Genomic DNA, 20,973 nt, shown 5'->3' on the forward strand with positions numbered 1-20,973 from the left:
CAGAGCACTGAACGGCTTGTTTGTGCTTGTGATAGCTGGGTGGGGCATCCAGAGAGCACATCTCTGCTGTATGGTGGTTGCAAATCTAGATAAAGTAGCTGTGACAGAAGGAATCGTAGCATAAATAACAGTAATATGGAGTTGAATTTTGTTCTTTAGTGTTTATCAGACTGTGGGTAATGAAAATGCTTCACAGAAAGATGAGTTAGAGTCTAGTAGAGCAGTGAATTTGTAGGCAAACAGACCACCCGTGTAAGTTGAGTGTAAAGTACAATTATCAGCACCAGGTAACACCAAGCCCTTGCTTGATCCTTGATCACTCAAACTGCAAAACAGGTAGAAGTACCCATGGGTGCAGCCTGCCTACTGCCACCTTATTGCCTCTTGTTTTAATTTCTGTAATCAGTATCCATGACGTGCTGTCTCCACTCGGGGGGAAGGGCCCTTATTTGAGTTGTTGACAATCTAAGACAAGCTACAGAGCAAAGATATGGAAGGGCTGTAACCCAACTAAAATCATACTATGTGTATATACTTTAGCCTTCAGAAGTAGAAAGAGTGAACTGTAGGATGGGGTTGTCAAATGTACTTTATTTTTCCTTTGTTCTTGTTAAATATCAATCAACACTACTTGTCTATCTCTCAATTTATGTTTAAACTATTTAGGCAAGTATCCCGGGGAGAGATTTGAACAAGCACAGAGGATTATGGCAACAGAAGATGCTTGTGTGGATGGGGCAACATGAAGGCAAATGTGTGAAGGGCAGAATAAATAGCCAGCTCCCACCATCAATGTAGTGAATGTGGGAAAGGGTGGAGAAAATGTGAATGGATGTAGGATGAAGGCAATGCTCTGAGCCTTAAGTACAAGGGCAAGTGTGGTGAAAAGATGAGTTGGTGAAAGGATGTAAGAAAAAGGAGGACAGACTCGCGGCAGAGGAGATCTCTTTAGCTGCTGTGTTTTCAACACATTTCTGAGATGCCCAAGGGAAGAAAGGAGTTCCAGCAATGAAGGCAGGGAAAGAAATGAGCTTGATGATGTCTCTTAGTGTGTGGACAGAAGGTGAGCAGTGGTGCTGTACTGTAAGTAAATGATGTCCCCAGTGATGTGTAGTAGCAGCTGCTCCCTTCACCCCCACTGGTATACACCTGCCTGCCTCTCAGCTGTCATATACTCCCTTGTTCCCTTCTTCTACTGTATCTAAGAAAAATAGGCATAGCTCCAGGAGCTTTTACAGGTGTTACACTGCCTGCAGGCCTTTGTACCTGCTGACCATAGAGGCCAGGAGGGTTGGAAATGTGCCTGCTTTTGGTTTGCATTCTTCCAGCTCAGCGACTGATTTCATATCAGCTCTTCCATTAAGCTGCATTAGCATTTCTGTATCTGTGCTTTCTTCTCTAGCCTTGCTGCAAGTGAGGGGAAGATGGTACAACATGGGAAGTTCCCTGTGTATGGGTAGAGAACATTTCAGTAAATCAGCTTGTGATGCCCCTGATTCTACCTCTTTACAGGGAGACAGCTCCAAGAACCTTCATACCCTCAGTCCAAGTGAAACAAGATCTCCTGATTGGGGTGGATATTTGTCATTTTGTAATGAAAGAAAAATATTCCAAATTGCTTGACTTCTTGGGCTTAGACTCAGCAATAAACCTTTCACAATTACTGGCAGGGTATGCATTGTAGAAGTAACAGGCTTTGTGTGTCTATTTATTACCCTTTTTCTGTAGTACACTTTTGTGTGTGTGGCTGCACTTCTCAAATCCTTCAAAGCTAAAGAAATCCCTTCATTGCATCACCATATTTCTCTCTTGCTTAACTGGGAGGCTATCATATGTGGGCTAAAGAAATGGAGGAAGAGAATAAAGGGTAACTGAGGGTGAAGTCAGTCTTCTCTCTTGGCCAGATTAACACATAAGTGCAGTTGCTACCTGGGCTTTGAAGGATTGCAACAATTCCAGGCACCATTCGCTTAGCTGGCAATGGCACCTGATGTTGGAGAGGTGCAGATAAATCCTAGTTACAAAATGAAGGAGGGTCAAAGACCTTTTAAGTCAATCTATTGTGTCATTTTTTTCAACAGGAAAAAGTAATTGCTGTTATTTTAAGAAAAAATATTGTTCATTAGCCACTCATACCTTTGAATCAAACTCTGAGTTTTAATAATTTTGATATCTACTTCCTATCTTCTGAAACTGCCAATCTAGTGATTAGTATGTAGATGTGGAATTCACCAAGTGGGCTCTCCTGTTCCAGGCTTTCAATCCAGGAGATCTGTTGTTGGCATACAGTGACTGTATGCATAGTGAAAACTGCTGTGCCTGCATCCCAGCTGATGCTTCTAGAGCTGGACACTGTTGCAGGGGCTTCATGCCATGGGTTTGACTTTCTTTACCAGAATCAGGTCATCTTCAGCCTGAGGGTGGGTGGAATGCTGGAGAAAAAGGACAAGTCACAGAGGAATTTCTTGTTCTCTGCTTCTCCCTTCAGTTTTGCTCCAGACTGCCTTGCACTTTGATACCTAGGGGCTGGAAAGGTGTATCCAGATAGATGCTAAAGCAAGTAACATACACTGGAAGAAATGAGAAACCAGTTTCCTTAGGAGTCTGATCATCCCTATGGTATCCTGTGCGTGAAAGCTCTTTTGCTATAAATCAGACCCATGCAGATTGCCCACCCTTTCCTGTTCAGGCCTTGTTGCTTGGGCATCCCCAGGAGCAGTGCGCAGGGAGGGCAAGCAATTTTATCTGCTGCAGTTCCCAGCCAGCTGTGATAGAAATGTATGTCCAGACCACCCTGTGCTAATTCAGCAACAAGAAAGTGCAAATCAGCATTTCTCCAAGGCTGCTATGCAGACCAGGGAGGTTAGGAAGGTGCTTTGAATAAACTGTATTTTCTGGGAATTATAGTTAGGGAAAAGTTATTTTTTGGGTGTTCCCAGAGTGTTCAGATATCATTCTTCTGTCTAATATTAGCTTCTAGTGGAAAGATCTGTCTAGCCCAGGTGAGGAAGTGCCTCTGAAGATACACCCACCCATCTCTGAGGAGCACAACGGTTTGAAAGGAAGAAAGAAATTGTTCTCTGCAGCTTCCAGAGCAACACCTGGAAGAAACGTCGGTGACCCCCACATCCACTTTGTACTTGAGCAAGTCAGAAGGTCCAGGCAGCAAGGGAATCCTCTACATGAAGATGACCTCTGCCCATCTCTTTCTTGCCAAAGGAAACAGGAGGTAGTCACTGTGCCGTAAAACCGCATCCAGCCCTGTGAACAGCCTTCCTGGTACACAGCACTCATTCTAGAGGAGATCGCATTTCCACTGGGAGTGGGCTTTGCCTGCAGAAAGTTTGCTTACTGGAAGGTTGAGAAAAGATTTGGTAATTTTGAGAGGGTGGTGTAAGGACAACATGCATTAATGATGACCCTGAGGCTGAGGAGCAGAACACCATTAGCCCATCAAAAAGAGCAGGCAGTATGTAAGTGACAGTAACATAAGAGAAAAACATCTTTTTATTTCCCTAGTGGTAGTTTGTCATAACAGCTCCTTGCTATACTCTTTTTTTCCAGGATTCATTTTATACCTCTCAAGCCAGAAGAAATACAAGAATATAAGCATACAAGAACTAAATCAGCACAATATAAGACTTATTAAGTAGAGGAGAAAAAAGCTGAAAAATTAAGCAGTGTTGTAAGGTTTCCTGGAAAGCATCTGATTGTGTGTTTGTACCTATACTTTCTCTAATTTCTGAAAGTACTATACAAGTCTTTGATCCCAGTAACTGCTACTAGAATATAAGACTTTTCTCTGCAGGGGTCCTGCTGTGTTGTAGCTCCAATTCTGAACTGCAGAAAAACACAGATGGAGAGAATATTGAGTGTTTCTATAGACAAAATATTGATATAGTTGCATATTGCATATGATAATCTTCAGAAGCACAGTGCAACCATCCCATACCTCCAGGAACTGGTAATAGTAATATCCATGCAGTGTTGTTGATGACAGTTCTAGTATATGACAACCAACAACCAACATTATGCTGTTCTTTCTTTAAGAACCCCTAATCATGGAGGGATTTTCCAGGCTGTATAGGAAATTTTTGCTTTAGCAGTCTGGCTATATTCAGCTTGTGTTTTATTCACACATCCTTTGTCAATATTAAGCTCTCCCCAGAGTCTGCTCTCAGCTGAGAACTGAGAACTATCTTACTAAATTCCAAGCTAATCTGAACATTTTGGTAAGAAACTTTAAAAAAAAATAATCAAAGATTAAGAAGTGATTTTTTTCGGATTAAAACTCCACTGGGGGGCTGGGAGGAGAGCTCAGAGGTGGAAGCAGCAAGGAGAAATATCAGATCCCCATGATCCTGCCAGTGAGTCTTCACAGTTCCTACATGATCTGCTGGTCACTCTGTATCTAAAACAATGTGGCACATGACTAGGAAAGGTTTACCCTTTCTTGAAAGGTACACTTTAGAGCCCAATATGGTACTGTAAGTGCAAACATTTACTTTTCATATTTATTATTAGCATCTTTATGGTTGTAAACTCAGACTGATGGGAGAAAGAGGCAACCCCACAGGACAGCATAGCATACCAGAAACCAGCAGGAATTCTTCATTTGCTAAATGCATTAAAATAACACTTAAAAGATGTACTGTGTTTCCATTCTGTCAATTTTAAGTTTTTCCTTTTTTTTCTGACTTCCTAACCATTTGTGTTGCCAATGTGTAATAGTAAGGAGTAATTCTGACTACTGTGGTGAACTGTGATGGGTAATGCCATGTGTCAGAGGGGAGCTGATCTCATTTCAGATGAGAGATGTAGGCGCCTAATTGCTCAGCACAGGATAACTCAAAAGATTTTTGAATTTTCTTGTGAAGCTGTAGATAAAGAACTGCAGCTGAAAGGGCTTAGCGTTTCCTCTGATCAGGCAGAAGCAAAAGCCACTGAATGTAAAAGCAGGTCACTTTTCACCTTTTGTGTTTTTCGATGTTGTGAGGCTATGAAGGAAGGCATAGGCAATGGATAGAAATAAAGGGAAAACAGCCATCCACAATGTTGTGAGGCATAGAAAAAAATTGCATGCATCTGATCTGTCGCACTTTGAGCTATATACAGGTTCGGAGTATTTCAAGTTACATACCACAGGAAATCTGCCAAGGGGGAGAGGAAAGGCTATGTGCTAGCTGCTAATCCTATGAGCATTTATTACATAGGTTTAGATTGCTATTCTCACAAGTTACGTTTCGTATTCCCTGTAGAATTTGTTAACTCTGAAGTTGAACTAAATGTTGGATCTCAGTGTCAAGGGGTACCTGAGACATTACCCAGAATGTGATATTTCAACAGTGAGACCAAGAAGCGCTCCAACAGACATTCTAGATCTGAACCACATCTTTTAATGGCAACTTTTTGAAGGCATTTCAGCGTTATTACTGCAAGCAAACATCTTCAAAATTTTCCTGATTTACTATTCTATTTTAAGAACAAAGGGATAAATTTTTAGAAGATCAAACAGATAAAAATAGACTGAAAAGACAGCAGATGCTGTTGATTTACTGAAGAAATCAGAACTTTACATTTGGTGGCTATATTGTTTGCTGATACCGCAGTTTTAGTGTCATTAACCTATACCCAAGCAATACATATTATGAAGCTTTTTTTATCTCTAGTTTCTTATCTCAAGTACAAACAACTTGGTTTTGAGTTGCTTGGTTTATGTTTACTCATCAGAAACATTAAGGATGATGATGTCTGAGATGTATTCACTTAGCTCACATTCTTAATTGTCACGTGAGAGATGGGAAGGGGCCATATGCGTGATACATCTGGGTATAATTCTTCAAGCCTTGGCACAGCACAGTATTGACCAAAGACAGGTTGCTTGCCCTAAACTTCAGCATGTAATTATTCAAGCATTCACATAATGCATCTCTTCATCTGCATGAAGTCCGAGCTCTCAGCCAACATAATTATTACTTCATATTGTTCACTACCAATAAAAACTCATACAGCTACAGGGCAAAATTAAATTCTGAATAGAGACTTGCCCCCTCTCTTTTTTCCCCTTTGTTTCCCCACAGTGTTTTCCAAAGCTGTTAGGGCTGAAAAAGGTTAAATACACTTTTTCTTCTTTGTCTCTTAATTCTTTTTATGAACTATCTGAATAGGTTAGTAGAGTACAATGAAAACTGCATCCTCCTTCGCAGAGAGTGAGTGCTGCAGTGCTCTTTATCCAGGAAAGAGGAGCCGAGTTCGAACATCCATAAGGACAGATATTTCACTGGGCATATAGGATTTAGTTTGCTTTATTTTTCCTGTTCATTTCATTATTTCAGGGTATCTGGGTCTAGTTGTTTTTCCCAATGAGCTGTGTCTAAAGTGATCACATCCTTTATCCATCCATCTCTTCCTAATGTGAATCTGCTGCCTATTTTCAATCAAATGTAACTCAAGGCTTCAAGATCCTACAGACATTAACTTCATGTTTTTCTTAAAGACAGCTGATCAAATGGGGGAAAGATGAATTACTAGCTCTCCAGCTTGCAAAAGTGAGCGGTCTGTATTGGTGCTGTAGAGTTTCCCCTCACTCCCAGCCAGGGTGTTCACCCCTGTCAGAAGCTGAGAGAGAACTGCACTGTCCTGTTAGATTCACTACTAACCAGAGATATAAAGGCCATTTGAACAGGACTTCTTTTTGAACATGAAAGCGGGTATTTTAAATTCCCCGCCCCCTGCAAGCAAACAGTGTGACCTAAATCTTAACTGCTTAGTGGATGTTATCTGTTTTGGAGTTGAGGTGTGTATCTGCCAGCACTCATCCATCTACTCTAGAATCACCTCCTCCATTTAAGGCAGCAGGAGCATTGAACAATTGGACTGGGAAATAGTTAGATCCAAAATGCACATTCTTGTATGCTTATACCCTTCCCTATGCTGCACTAGATTGATTTAGCTTGGTGTCAAGATAAATGAGATCCAGACTTGTAACATATATTTGTCCTACCTTTTGTAATATGCTCCCTTCCTCCACCATTTCTTTATTGATGCTTAGAAAATGCATTTCTTCTAGTCTCTCTATGATACAGTAAATTTTTAATACTAAATTATTTTGACATATTAACAGGGTACTAAGGTCTATCAGACTGAGTTAACCCCTTTGCCTATCAATCCCAGCAAGTGGAAAAAGGTGGTCCTTCAGTCTAAATTACCTGCAGTACCCTTTACTTGAAGACAGGAAAGTTGTTTCCTCTACTGTTTTTTCTCAGGAAACTAGAATTCATCTATCTCTCCCTGTGACCTAAGCAACATCTTTCCTCCTGGGAAGAGAGGAAAAGAAGAAAGTATCTCCGTTTCAAATTGTTTTTCTCCTATCTTTTTTTGTCCTATTTGTGGCTGATACAGTAACATACTGACCCCATATTATATCCAATGTCAACTCCCCATCAAATAGAATTAATTCTTTTTTTTTTTTTTTTTTTTTTTTAAAAATAAAATCACATATTACAAGTTAAGTGAGCACACAATTTTACATCCCTGGAAGGAGTAGGCATAGCATGTTTTTTTTGTTTACTGTGCTAAACATTATTTTGTTTTCGGTGTTTTAAAGAAACGAGAAGCCACTCTGGAACAGTAGTTGCTTTGGGGCTCTAATGATCATTAATATTGGAGAAAGAAGCTTTATCATTTCATCTTGCTAAATGTATTTTACTTCTGTGATATTATTAATTGGTACTTTATAGTAGTTGTGAGTTAGCTTCATAGTGAAATTTTGTGTAAATGAAAATGTAGCATGCTGGATTAGGTGCTCAGCATTATTATTAAGCTGTGAGTCAGCTTGTCACATCTGAGATAGGATCTTTTTTCACTGCTGGTTTTCTTTCCACTCACCTGCAGTTTTGAGGAAACTGTTAAACGGTCTGTTGCCCAGGTAAAACACTTGTACCACTCACCAGCTCTTTGAGGCCAGGGGTGCCTCACTGATTCAATCAGCTGTAGGACACATGCTCGCTAAAATTTACTGCTTTCTGCTTGGTCACAGGGAAGCTGGTTTTATGCAGCCAGCTGTTTGTGCTGTCCCTGAACACACACAAACATTTCCTTTAAAATTCTATTTGCCTTTGTGCAGTGGCTGCATGCTCTATTTAAATCCTTTTATTTTTACTTGGCTCCATATGATCGAATATGTACAGGATGTGGCCTTCATACACCACAAGATAAAGGACTCATCAGAGCATGAAGAAACATCCTAGCTACATCTTGTTAAAGAAGTGTGTTTGTGTGCGCACACATTGGTTATGTAACTGTCCTCGATGTGCAGCGTTGCTGCATGCTGCTGGCCTGCCAGGCACCACTTAGGGAAGCACATATACATATTTACAGTCTCACTTGAAGTACAGTATTACGACGATTAGAGGAACAAGTTTGGTAGGTGAAATCAGTGATATAACTGAAACAAAGGTGCTTACAAGGCTTTCAGCTCAGCATTTGCTGATGGTGTTCTGAAATAAATATTGGCATCTTGTTGCTTTTGAATTAGACCCACAGATGTAATGGTTTCATTTATTTTCCATGGCTTCTACAAGGCTGATGAGGTTGTGAGGTATGAATCCTTATGATTATATGCCTAGAAACAGCCATAACTGAATTAAATTGCTAGAGTTTACTCAGTAAAGTTGCATAATTTAATGCTTATACAAAAACTGAGAACTGAGGCACAATCATTTCATCTTGTAACTCCAACCACAACTGCATTGTCTTCATAATATATGTGTAGAGGTACCAGGCTGGTAATTCACATGTATGGATAAATAGAGCTTCCCTTCACTTTCATTCTCCTAGGGAAACAAAACTGTGTTACACTTCAGCAAATTGGGCATAATTCATTCTGTGAGCAAGACGATCATGGAGTTCATGAAAGAAAGGTATATGGATATTTACTTTGATGTTTTTTTTCTTCCACAGAATGATATCACGCCATTGCATGTTGCATCAAAGAGGGGAAATGCAAATATGGTCAAACTCCTACTTGATCGAGGAGCTAAAATTGATGCCAAAACAAGGGTAAGCTTTAAGTGTGAATGCTGTGAATGACTGTGTGGAATTCTTGCCTCTGACCTGTTAGTTGCTGTACAGCTTAAATCACTCATCTTCCTGGCAGGCTACCATAGCTGCACTGCATTTCTTTTTGTAGAATGTTAGCACCCTATTGCAACCATTTTATATCTCAAAACAGTGTGTGAAACACCATGTACGGCAAAGATCAGAACCAACAATTTTCCATGTTTTCTGTAGAGCACTTCGTTAGGAGCTGCTTCTAGCTGCTTGGGGGTAGAAGTGAATGTACAGGAAAACACTAAAAGACAAGAATTCAATCCAGATATTTCAGAATTTGAATGCTAAAAGAATAACTTTGAACTGGAGTGTGTGTTTGCCTTTCATTATCCACAGGGCAGTGTCACAGAGAATGCTGCTGCTGCTGAGCCTCATGCAGCTCAGCCTCCGTCTGACTGGGTGCTTAGCTCTGGTTTGGATTTGCCAGCAAATGTGCTGGGCATAGCGATGGTTTCCATCAGGCTGGCAATTCTGTCCACTGAGTGACTTAGAAGCTCGATACATATGGTTATAGTTGATTGCAGTAGCTAAAACCCAATCAAACTAGTTTAGAGATATTTTTTTTACTTATACAGTGGCAAAAAGAGAAGGAAAAAGTTAAATGTTTGGAAGTAAATCTAGACCTAGTGGTGCTGTGGGCTGTCAGGGCAGTCTTTGCAACACACTCCTGTGCACGTGAGGTAACCCTTCAGGAGCTGCGCCTGTAACTTCTTTGACAATTGTCATTCTCTTGCAGTATTAGCTTATCATCTTCCATTTTTAATTATTCCATATAATTTCCACCAGAATCATTCTAAGAAAAGCAAAGAAATAACTTAAGAATATTTTTTTCTGCAATTATTACTGTATCTGTAGGTTTCTGTTTGTTTTTTCAGTGTTTCAGCAGCCTCTGAGATTTCCTGCAGTGCTTGTTGAGCACATTGGTATTTTTTATTTCTGTGGCAAATTCAGAAACTGGGTCAATGTATTTTGTCATCTCTTCATTCTCTCCACATGTTTTTCTTTAGTACTTCTATTTTACCTTTAGAAGTCACTCATGATTTCTTTGTAAAATGTTTCTGGTTTTTCTCATTGAGGAATATGGAAGAGATGACTTTTCATGGATACCTTGAGCAGTGGGTGTAATTTCTGGACTGAAATAGCAGCCTCTTATGTGCTACATGGGGGCTGCCAGCCTGAGGGGCATTAGCCTACCATGTGGTGGGGAGGGTCACATGTTGGTGACATGATAGATGTGTATTTGGTTAGAGCAGGGAGAAAGGGACATGGCAAGGAACTACTTGCTCTTCTCTGTAAGTATTTATATGGCCCACTGCAGCCAAAACGTTAGGAACCACTACTTTAAATAGTTTGAGTCCAGCTTATTCTTTACTTTTACTTATGAAAATCCATTATCTACTTCATTTTCTGTATCATAGACTCCAGGGTCAGACATTAGGCTAATTAAGATAACTAAAAATACAGGCTAGGATGGAAACAGGATTCAGGAAGAAGGCAGAAGCATTAACAGCTCCCAAGTCTGGCAGAGCTTCCCAGTGAGGTGAAAGGCAATGGATGAGTGTACTTCACGAAGTGGTGGTTTGTGTTTTCTGGCTTCCCCCAGAGACTGCCTGTTTCCCCAAACACCCATAAATCAAAAGGGATTTGAATAACTTCTCCTGCTTGTGCTGTATGTGTGTCACTCATCCTTGCACTTCTCTGGCATTACCAGAAGCATCATTTTCTGGCAGTTAGTGACTAAGTGGAAGTTTTGCTCCTGGCAGCACTGACTCATCCTGGCAAGGGTTTACCAGCCTGTGGTCTGTGTGGCATGTGCCTCTGCTGAAGAGACTCACTGAACTGCAGAGCTGCATGGTCAAGAAAAGGGAAGAGCATTGCTGGAGTAGGTCAGGGAGGATTTACAAATCAATAGGAGGAGCAACAGAAGGCTGAGAGTAACATGGTGCTAGATGGAACAAGGACATTGTGTCTGGAGTGTCTGCTTAGTTCTCATATTCAATAGCAAAGACTAATTGCTGTGAGCTGTTATAACACATGTTCCTGCTAAATCTCCTGTTATTCCTACCTGACCCCATGTTGTTTCCCAAGGCCTAACAATTGAGGTATGTCAACTTCACATTAATTTCATTTTTTAAGCACCTTTTTTTTTTTTTCCCCCCTAACGTCCCAGATATAGAATGGCCTTACAAAAATAGAGGATGACAAAAGCTTCAGTCCTATCCTTTTTTAACAGCATCACCACTACTGAATGTATTGAAAGGCAAAGAGCATCCAGGGCTGTCTTTTCTGATATATATATCATCATGCTGTTCAGCTGGACGCCCAGTCAGACCCCAGCCTCGTGTTTTGTAAGGGGCAGGTGCAGGTGCTGAATGCACACCCAACTTGATAAACAATGGGATTTGCACATGAAAATAAGTGAGGCTTCTCTGAACAGATCTATAAATGTGAGACCTCACTTTGTTGGTTTTTTTTAAGAGGTTCTAGATAGATTAGAAGAATTTTTTTAGTTGGTTAAAATAATTTTTGTCTTGGACACCATGATTTTATTTAATGCGAATGTTGGTTACAGAATGCAAAATACCTCTTTAAAGGTGAATGGCAAAAGTTCTGTACCCATATGAAAGGATAAAAAATATTGAAAATTGTTTGTTCCTTTTCCTCAGAGGTAGAAATTCCTAGGCCTTTGTTTCTCCTGTATCAGATCTGTAATTCATCCTTAAATGAGTATGCAGAAGATACTGTTTTGTATTGTTGACCAAACACTAACAGGGCCAGGATTCGCTACTCTGACTCTTAGATGGGACAGATTTAGCAATTCAGCTGTTGTTTTGTGATCTGTTCCTGCAATCCATTCTCTGTATGGGGTACTGGAAATATGCTCCATGTAATATCTATTTTTATTTTTCACAAACATATTCATTTTATAGATAAATTCACCTAAAGCCTTTCCCGAGTATTAAATAAGTTGGGGTAATGATTTCTTTTCCTTAGTAATTTCCATGAGTATTTGTGTTTGCTGTTGGCAGATGGTCCTGGAAACTGCAATGTTGAAATACTGTGCAAAAGGTTAATGTGAAGGGCTAAATCCTTATCCTGTTTAAATTATTGTAAAAGTCAATGATGGTCTCCTGATTTCTCTGTGTTCATTAGACTAAGATTTGATGAGCACGAAAAACAGTGTTGCACACCTGTAAACTGCAGTTAGGAGTTGAGATAATGTATGAGCGTATGAGATATTTGTCCAAAAAAGATCTTAAAACTCTTTTGAGGCTCAGCCATCTCTTTTTTTTTTTTTTTTTTTTTTTTTGTAGTTCAGGCTTTGGTTCCATTGTTTATTTTAACCAGCTGTTTATCTTCTCTCTGTCCTTTTACTGTGCAAGATGTCTAGCAGCTGGTACTTGGGCCTTTGTACTGAATCCTTAAGGTTACTCCTCAAGAACTGTGCACTGCTTTTGTCCATCCAGGGCAGATTTTATCATTCAGGTTTTTGACTAACGTTCTAAGCAAAGAGTTATTAATGCCTCATGTAGCATGTTTACTGAATGTTGCCCTAATTATGTTTTTTCTGTCTTCCAGAAAAGACTTTGAAAAATAAAGTTTAATTAGAGAGGTCGATTAAATTACCTTGATTTGCTTTGGCTGTCTAATAGTGTATATGCCAAGGTGAATTTGTGTCTGAAGCAGGCAGCCAGCAAGTTCTAACCTGGATTAACAATAAGTGTTTATAATCTTCATTCTACTGATTTTGCAGCTAAATAACAGGCCAGCATTCACATCTGCATGAAAGTGTGTGGAGTATGCTCTTTTAAGATACATCAGATGATGCATAAACAGCTCCAGAAAAACTACATGTATTAAGATATAAAATAACTACAAGAATAACACTCACTTGGCACTCCTAAGTGCATTTAACTTGTGCAGGAAGAGGAAACTTCATTTGTTGCCCTCTTGTACTGAAGGGGCAGTTTGCAATAGTGTCAGTGAAGTGAAGAATTCGGGAGACTTAGAGCATGGAGGAGCCATGAGATACAGAGCCCTGCTGGGCTGAAGCACATGCAGGGAGACTGCTAAACAGCAATGGGGCTGATAAACCCTGGAGGCAGCAGTAACTGCTCCCCTGGTGAAACATGCCTCCTACCTCTGGCTCAGGGGAGTGGAGTGCCTGTTGCACTCCTGCCAGGGCTATGGGCCGGCTCTGGGATTTGGCTCAAAGCATGACAAGCTTTTGCTGGGTATTTACATCACAGCTGAGTTTTTACCAAGTGCTGTGCTTAATTTCATCGTTCATAGACTGCTTGGAAGCTGATGCTCACTGATGTGAGAGTTGTGGTACTGAGGCTAGCGTGGATTTGGGGTACAGCCCAGAGGATCCCATTATGCGAGAGAAATTCTGCATTAGTGTTGACAGGGAAGGGGTAGCCAGGGAGCACAGGGAGGCTGGTTCTGTCCCTTAGAGCCACATGTGGTGGCAGGGAAACACTGCAGCAGGGAGGCTCAACTGCCCGCACCATCATTGTTAATCTCAAACCAGTTGTGACCCCAGTGCAACGTGATCAGAGAGCTACACTTATCTGAATCACAACAGGGACCAGAAACAATGCTTAAATCTCGTTTATTTGTGTGTGTGTGTGTGTGTGTGTGTGTTTTAAATAACAGCTAAAGAAAGAGCAGCAGCCCCAGAGATGGGTGTGCAATGCTATGGGAAGCTTGTGCCTAAGCGGAACTCCTGTTGTCTTCCTGGCTTTGCTGGAACTGCCCTTAGGCTCTCTGGAGGGATAGATAATACAGATGATATGATTTATCATGTCAGTGCATACTTAGAGAGTCCTTAATCTGCAGATTATTGTCATAATCGTTTGTAATGGTTTTTCTGAGCCATTGCAGACTATCATATTAAGGCAAGTTTGCTTCCTAATACATGTAATATATTTTACGCTTCACATCCTATGGTCTATATAAACAGTAAATAAGCAAGTAGAAAATCTCCTGACAAAATCAGTGAAGTCTTGCTGAGTTCAGAGCAGTCACTTTTAATCTCAGATTCTCTTTTTTTAAACAAAATCTTTCTTTGATCTGTGTTTCAGATTGCCTCAGCACTTTTTTTTACATGCTTTTAGTGCCATATAGCAATTAACCAAGCCAGCTGAATAGATGGTGTCTTTTCAGTATAAAAATAAAAAATCAAAAATCTCTGCAGCTAAATGAGCTGTCTTCAAGTGTATTTGCTTTTTACAGTGGGAGTCCTGACATCATCTTAACAATAGATCAGCTGTCCCAGTAACCACCTACATTGCATTGCAATGTTGCGTCATGCCATGTGATGCATCTGGTGGTAGTGACCACTCTGTGGATTAGAATGAGCTCTAACTAGCCAAGCATGACTGCCTGCCGCCTCCTGTGCTGCAGGAACCCTGTCGGCCATAGGTGTAAGCTGGGGGGGTTGGGAGAGGTCGGAGTGCAGGGTACCAGGCACTGTGAGGACTGGTGCACTGTGCTCGGGGGAGCACTGAAGTAGTTTGTAAGGTTGTAATCTAGTGCATGATCAAGTGTGTCGCACTCTGTGAGCTTGGTATGCGCCACTCATGATACATTGGTGAAATGAGGGAGGGGGCATAAAATCTGGAAAGTGTTCTCTAATTTAAAATTTTGTGCCTGATCTCCTTGAGTATGTTTCTTTGATGTGCCTGGAGAACATGATCATTATAGGAAATAAAAAGAACGAACGATCTAATGTACATGATCTTCAGATCTTCAGCTTCTACCTGCAGGTCTCTAGTTACCTAGCTTTGCTGGTTTTTGTTTTCTTTCCCATATGGTTTGTTTGTTGTTTTTGGGGGGGGGGGGGGGGGGGTGGGGGGGGGGGTGTTTGTTTGGTTTGGTTTGGGGTTTTTTTTGTGGTGATATTTTTATGTTAGTTGTTTGCGTCCCGCTCAGTACTTGATGTGCCCTTGCCTGTGGAAACTACTCATATGGGAAATAAGTGTTACCTTTTTAAACATTTGTGAAGCTACAGCAAAATATTTGCAACTCAGCTGATAAATGTGCCATTCATGGGTTTTCATATCTTTTCTTTTTGTCTTTACTTATATGTTTTGAGCAATACATCTTTATTTGGTGTAGTATCTTTTTAACAAGATGCCCTTCCATGTACTTCATGGGCTGAAGTAACAGAAAACAGAAATGACAATAGCATCAGCTCTGGAGAAGCTAGTAAGAACATAGTGGGCCAAATTGTGTTTATCTTGCATGAACAAATGACTCCCTGAGTCCTGATCAAGTTAAGTCTGAACCAAAATCTCTTCTTCATTTATGTCAAAAACATATGCCTTAAATTGGAAGACCATTCACAATGAGAGCCATAAAAGTTTTAAATGAGACTAGCAGAAAAAGTTAATCACAACAATTTTGGTTTGCTATCTTTCATAGGCTTGTTAGAAGAGGGCAATAAAGTAGAAGCAGCACAATGTAAAGCTCTCTGAATTGCTGCTTCCCTCTTCCCAGCTGCCCTCTACACTTTGCAGGCCTTAAGCTGATGTTCTAGTAGAGGGTACTGGTTTAGGAATTGGCAAGAAAGAATTTTATAATTATGCATGGAAAATACATCTAAGGAGGTATCTTGATAGTACTTACTACCACACAGAGACAGACAGAGAGGGTGTGTGTGTGCATGAGTTGGTGAGCACAGGATGTGTGACAAGGCATTTTAGACAATCCTTTTTATAAAAATGATGTGACATACATATTTTAGACAATACAACATATGTGTTTATAAGAGTGCTGGAAGACACTGGAAAAAAGGCCCCTTTCTTTATGGGCTGTGTTTAGAAAACTAATAAATATTTATCTACCTTCTTTATTAATTTCAATGTTTCTTATAAAGGCTTCTCTTTTGACATATTTAGTGAAAATACAATATTGTTTCTGTGTGACAGTATCTCCTGCATATTTGTTTTGCTTGTAACAAATCACGTTTGCTCTTACTAATTCTGAAAACATTCGGTTTTCTTCCTTATTTTCTTTAATCTATGACATTACTATTTCTAACAAGCTCTATGTCATACACCATTGAAAAACTGCATGTGACTTTACTGACAGTTACTAAAGGCATATGTGCTATCTTTCATCACAGCGCTCATGTACAGCAGGTTACTTGAGCACTGTAAACATGCTACGGGTCAAAGAATAATTAAATCAGTTTGGAATAACTCTTGTTAATGTTAAAAAGAGTCTTCCTCTTATTTAAGGAATGTATTTCTAATATGATGATACTACTACAAAAAAGAGGTCTTGACTTTATGCCTTGACTCTAGATCCATCACTCAGCTGGAAGTCACACAAGTACAGTCTACGTGACAAGAGAAAGAAGTGAATCCAATATGCTTTCATCACCTGGCTTTAAGACATTTTTCTCATCTGCTAGAAACCTGTCAAAATCAGTGTAATAAAGAAGTCTAAGTAGGAAAGATTTTGATTTTTTTTTCCTCTCAGACAAAAGGACTGTCCCTTGATTTTGATGTATACTGACAAATTGAAGGCCCAGTTTTCTCAAAGGCGTGCACGCAAAGTACCTGAACTGCAATCTCATCTTTTTTTCGTATGTGCATTTACCACTTTACTGCATGTACAGTGAGGGCCTGGAGGTGGCCCACTGCACGAGCACCAGTTTAATAAGACTATTTACATGTTTAGAAAATCAGTGCAAAAACAAACGCTGTCCATTTGAATAAACAGGTTCAGCTCTTCAGTTGTGTAAGAGGAGCATCCTGCTGGATGAATTAGTTCCTTGGGAAGTCATAGGTCTTTATAAAAGCGCACAAGATTTTACTGTGTCTGAAACTAATCAATTGTAATGCTTGTGTCCCACAGGATGGGCTGACACCCCTCCACTGTGGAGCAAGAAGTGGTCATGAACAGGTTGTAGAAATGCTGCTGGATCGTGGTGCTCCTATTCTTTCCAAAACCAAGGTAACTGGGTACTGTTTTCTGCTGGGATAATCCTTATAGTTTTGTTGGGTGTTTTTTTTTGGGGGGGTGTTTATGTAATTCTGCCTGTCTCATATATTTAAGGGTTTGACAATAATTTTCCTATTTCATAGCTATTTAAAGTAACTGTGTGGGAGATCTCCAAAGTGAATGCCGTATGTAGAGCACGTCTGCGTATGTAAAATGTGTTAAATCAAGATGCACAAGAAAAGGTTTATGTGCCAACCAAAAAGGCATGTATGGTAACCCTATCCTTCACAATTTCAGTAGCTGAAAATCTCTGTATCTATCCTGGAATAAATACACAGTGATTATAATTTATCTTCAGCTTGCACCAAATTACCCTGAGGCTAGAGTAGAGACAGAGATAAAAATAGAGCCATGTCTCTTTGCAGAGACAGCTCATATTTCCTTAGGACTTCGCCTGATTACCAGTTTCTCCACTTTCTATTTCTCTACAGTTTATCATACAAAATTCTTCGTGAGAATTTCAAATCACCAGTGCTAGGGTTCACAGATTGCTGTAGGCCCAAGGGTTGGCATTAAAGCATGCACCTGCCAGAACTCTTCTGGTGGTGGTCTCTGCTCTACCGTTACGCTGATTTTAATCTCAGTGCAGCAGCCTGCTTTGTAGCACCACTACATTCTCATTCAGGGTTGACATTTGGGTTGTGCAGTTTGTGGAGCTTCTTTCCCAGGATAACCTTTCACTACATGTTTTCTCTTAGTCTGCAAGCAATATATTTCCAACAACAGTTTTTGTTTCCTTCTATTATTTCTTTTCTATTGTCATCCTGTCCTATTCTGTCTCAGTATGCTTCTATATTCTGCTTTTCTCCTCCCTCTTCTCTGTTTTTTATCCCCCTTATTGGAATATATTTAGCATTTGTTTGGGGAGGTTGGCACCAGCTTTCCTCTGCTCAGTGAGTCACCGGCAAGTGCTGTCATGGGTAATCTGACAGACAGAATCCACCCATCCTCTGCATGTGGAGTTTCCATGGACTCCCACAGCCCTGACTTGCAAACTTCACGAGCAGGGGGAGACAGCAAAGGGCTGCCTAGGGCCCCTTGGGTGCATCTCCGCACTGTTGCCACTCTCAGAGCCTAGAGCTCATACTCCAAGGAGTAAGACTCTTTCACACTCTCTGGTAGCTCAGTTAATTACTTAAAAGAAAAAAAAAATGTCAACCCCAATGCTTTGGTTTCCACCATCATAAATTAGAGCCTGTCCTGAGGAATTACGTTTCTTTGTCTCATGGATTTTGTATTGTCAGGTGTTACCCCTAAACTTAACCTGCTGTTCAAGGCCTGTAGGTTATGAATTTGTTCCTTTTCCTGAGGAGGTTCACATGCCTGGTCCACAGTTCACTAGCCAAAATCAGGCAGATGAGAACAGGAGATACTGGGTTTGAAATGGCCCAAGGCTGAAAGACTTGGACATTGAACTGCAGAGGCTTATATAAACACATTCTGCAAAATGGGAGACTCAGTGCTGAAAAAGGGAAAACTTTTTTGTGTTAAAAATTGAACAGAAGAATGCAGCGCTTCCTGAGTTTCCCTCAGATGTGTTAATTCTACCATTTTCAGAAGGTGAGCTAAGGAGTAGCAGTGCCTCTGAATGACATAAATGAATTCATCCATTTGGCACTAAACTGTAATACTGTCCTCTGCAAAATAAGTGGCTCCATTCTCTTCAAATTAAGTCATATATTATTGGATATAGGGCATATCTCTGAAAGAATTTGAACTTCATAAAGTTTTCTCACATTATGTAAAACTCTTCCAGAAGAATAACTGGACCACAGTTTGATAGCTGTTTCCTGCTAGAGATTGTGTACTGTAGTGCTGACCCTTGTTCACTCTGGAATAACCTTAGGCTTATTTTCAGGGGAGGCAATGACCTCATGGATTGTCTGGGGTTTTCTACAAGCAAAAGGCGAACCAAATTCTAGTCCTAAGTATGCCAATGATTTTCAGTGTGAGAAATGACATGTCTGTGTAGCTATGTTCATCTCTTTTTAATTACTGTTTTTCTAGGCTTGTTTGGCTCTCCTCCTTTTTTCTTCTTTTCTTTTTTCGACAAGCCCCCCCCCTCCCCCAAGTTAATGGCACTTTCTCCAATTAAAGTCCTTTGACACAGCTACAAAATAAGCTATGTATCACTGATAATTTTATATTTGCCCAGTCAGGCATTTGATACTCTATTTCATCTCTGTGGTCCTCTTCTGTTTTTTATTTTAAGGTATCATGAGACTGTCAACATCTTTGATTAATCTTGAACTTCTTCACCTTTAATATTTGCTTGGCAATCTTAATAAAAACAATAAAATATAACTGTTTATATAGTGGCTCCATCGTGAAGTGCTAACTCACTTCTTACGGTCATTGGTGGATTGTTTCTCAAAACATGAATATGACACAGCAGAACGTTGTTAAGTGTAATTTTTTGGTGTCAAAAGTGGAAAGACAAAGGCATTGAAATATTAACTGGTTTGTGTAAGATTGCAGAGCATCTTCTATGACAGAATTAAGAGCCAGCTTGGTTTAGGTCAGAGCAAAAGACAATATTCCAATGATATTTTGTCTTCATCGACTTCTTTAGCATCCAGTCCTGTCTCTTTCACTTCTATGTAAACTCTGGCTAGTTTCTGTACTTTTCTTATCCATGACAGAATTTTGTCAAGCATCTTGCTGATTTTCACGGATTGACGTGTGACTCCTCTCCTTCTTCCCTTCTTTTCCATCAACATCAGCTTCTTTTGTACAAGTGTGTCCTATAAGGGAGTCCCATGTTAACTTCTCAATTTCTTACTCCATTAATAAGTGTGGTCTATTGGCTGTTACTGTGAAGAATGACAGTTTTCACCTGAAGGTTCTTTCTCATAAAAATGGATCAGCACAGTATAAAGTTTCATGATTTTTACTATCACCTAAAAAAGCATCATCAGTTACAAACTGTTATCACGAGGGCTCGGTGACTGAGGGAAAATAATCTTTTTTTATTATTATTATTCTGTTTAGCTACACCAGAAGGCAGTGAAAACATTTAAAATGCATTGCTAGTGTCAAGCTTTCATGCAGATAATTGCTGTAGTAGTCTTTGGGAATGGGAGAGAGGCTTATCCAAGCCAACATAAATCACAAGTGAGATGCCCATGAGATAATCTTACTTGAAAGATATAACTGTGTCCGAGAATGTCTGCTTCTCAGCACTGAATGTAAACTCTTCAAATTCTGACAGTATTAACGTGTTTGCTTTCATCCTTCTTCCATGTCACTTTTAGAAATTACTTCACTGTGTATTTCCACCTTTACGTTTGTCATTAATGTTATGATATGGCCGTGGGAAGGAAGAAGAAAGAAATCATCTGTTTCAGCGAGCCCGAGATCTCAGCTGGCTCTACATGGCTACTTTGCTTTTGCGAACTGTGGTCACATGAGGGCACTGCATCTGTGAGCAAAAGCTTCAGTTTCCTCATGGTGGCAAACACAGTGTACTGTCGGTCATTTATAGATTAGATACTATTGTGTGTTACCAGAATAGCTCCTGCACTTGAATCTAATTTTAGCATTAGAAGGACAAAGCAAATAAAAAACAAACCAAAACAAAACCAAACCAAAGGAATACAAATGGAAGGAGGTGTGTCGAGGTTTGTCTAAAGAGCTCATGTATCTCTGCTAACAAGACCTCTTTAATTCTGGCATTTTTTTCAAACTTTTATCACGAAATAGGGTCAGTCCTTCAAAGCCCTGACAATTTTCTCTCTTGTTTTTACTCTGGAAGTGTAATATATGTTGTCAGCTTGTTGATTAACTATTGTAAGCAGTGCAAGAAACAATCCTTGACACAGGTTTTATTCCTAAACATGAATGTCT

General features: G+C 40.0%; 1 protein-coding gene across 30 annotated transcripts in view; it reads left to right on the forward strand.

The window, feature by feature from the left end:
- ANK3 (ankyrin 3) overlaps positions 1-20,973 on the forward strand; it is a 374,073-nt gene that overhangs the window by 240,504 nt on the left and 112,596 nt on the right. For all 30 annotated transcript variants that reach the window (XM_040605364.1, XM_040605345.1, XM_040605347.1 and 27 more), the window contains 2 exons: positions 8,962-9,060; positions 16,981-17,079. In XM_040605364.1, coding sequence (XP_040461298.1) covers positions 8,962-9,060; positions 16,981-17,079 — 198 coding nt within the window. The remainder of the gene's footprint in view (positions 1-8,961; positions 9,061-16,980; positions 17,080-20,973) is intronic.

The sequence above is a fragment of the Falco naumanni genome, chromosome 9 (assembly GCF_017639655.2).
Source record: "Falco naumanni isolate bFalNau1 chromosome 9, bFalNau1.pat, whole genome shotgun sequence".
NCBI lineage: Eukaryota > Metazoa > Chordata > Aves > Falconiformes > Falconidae > Falco > Falco naumanni.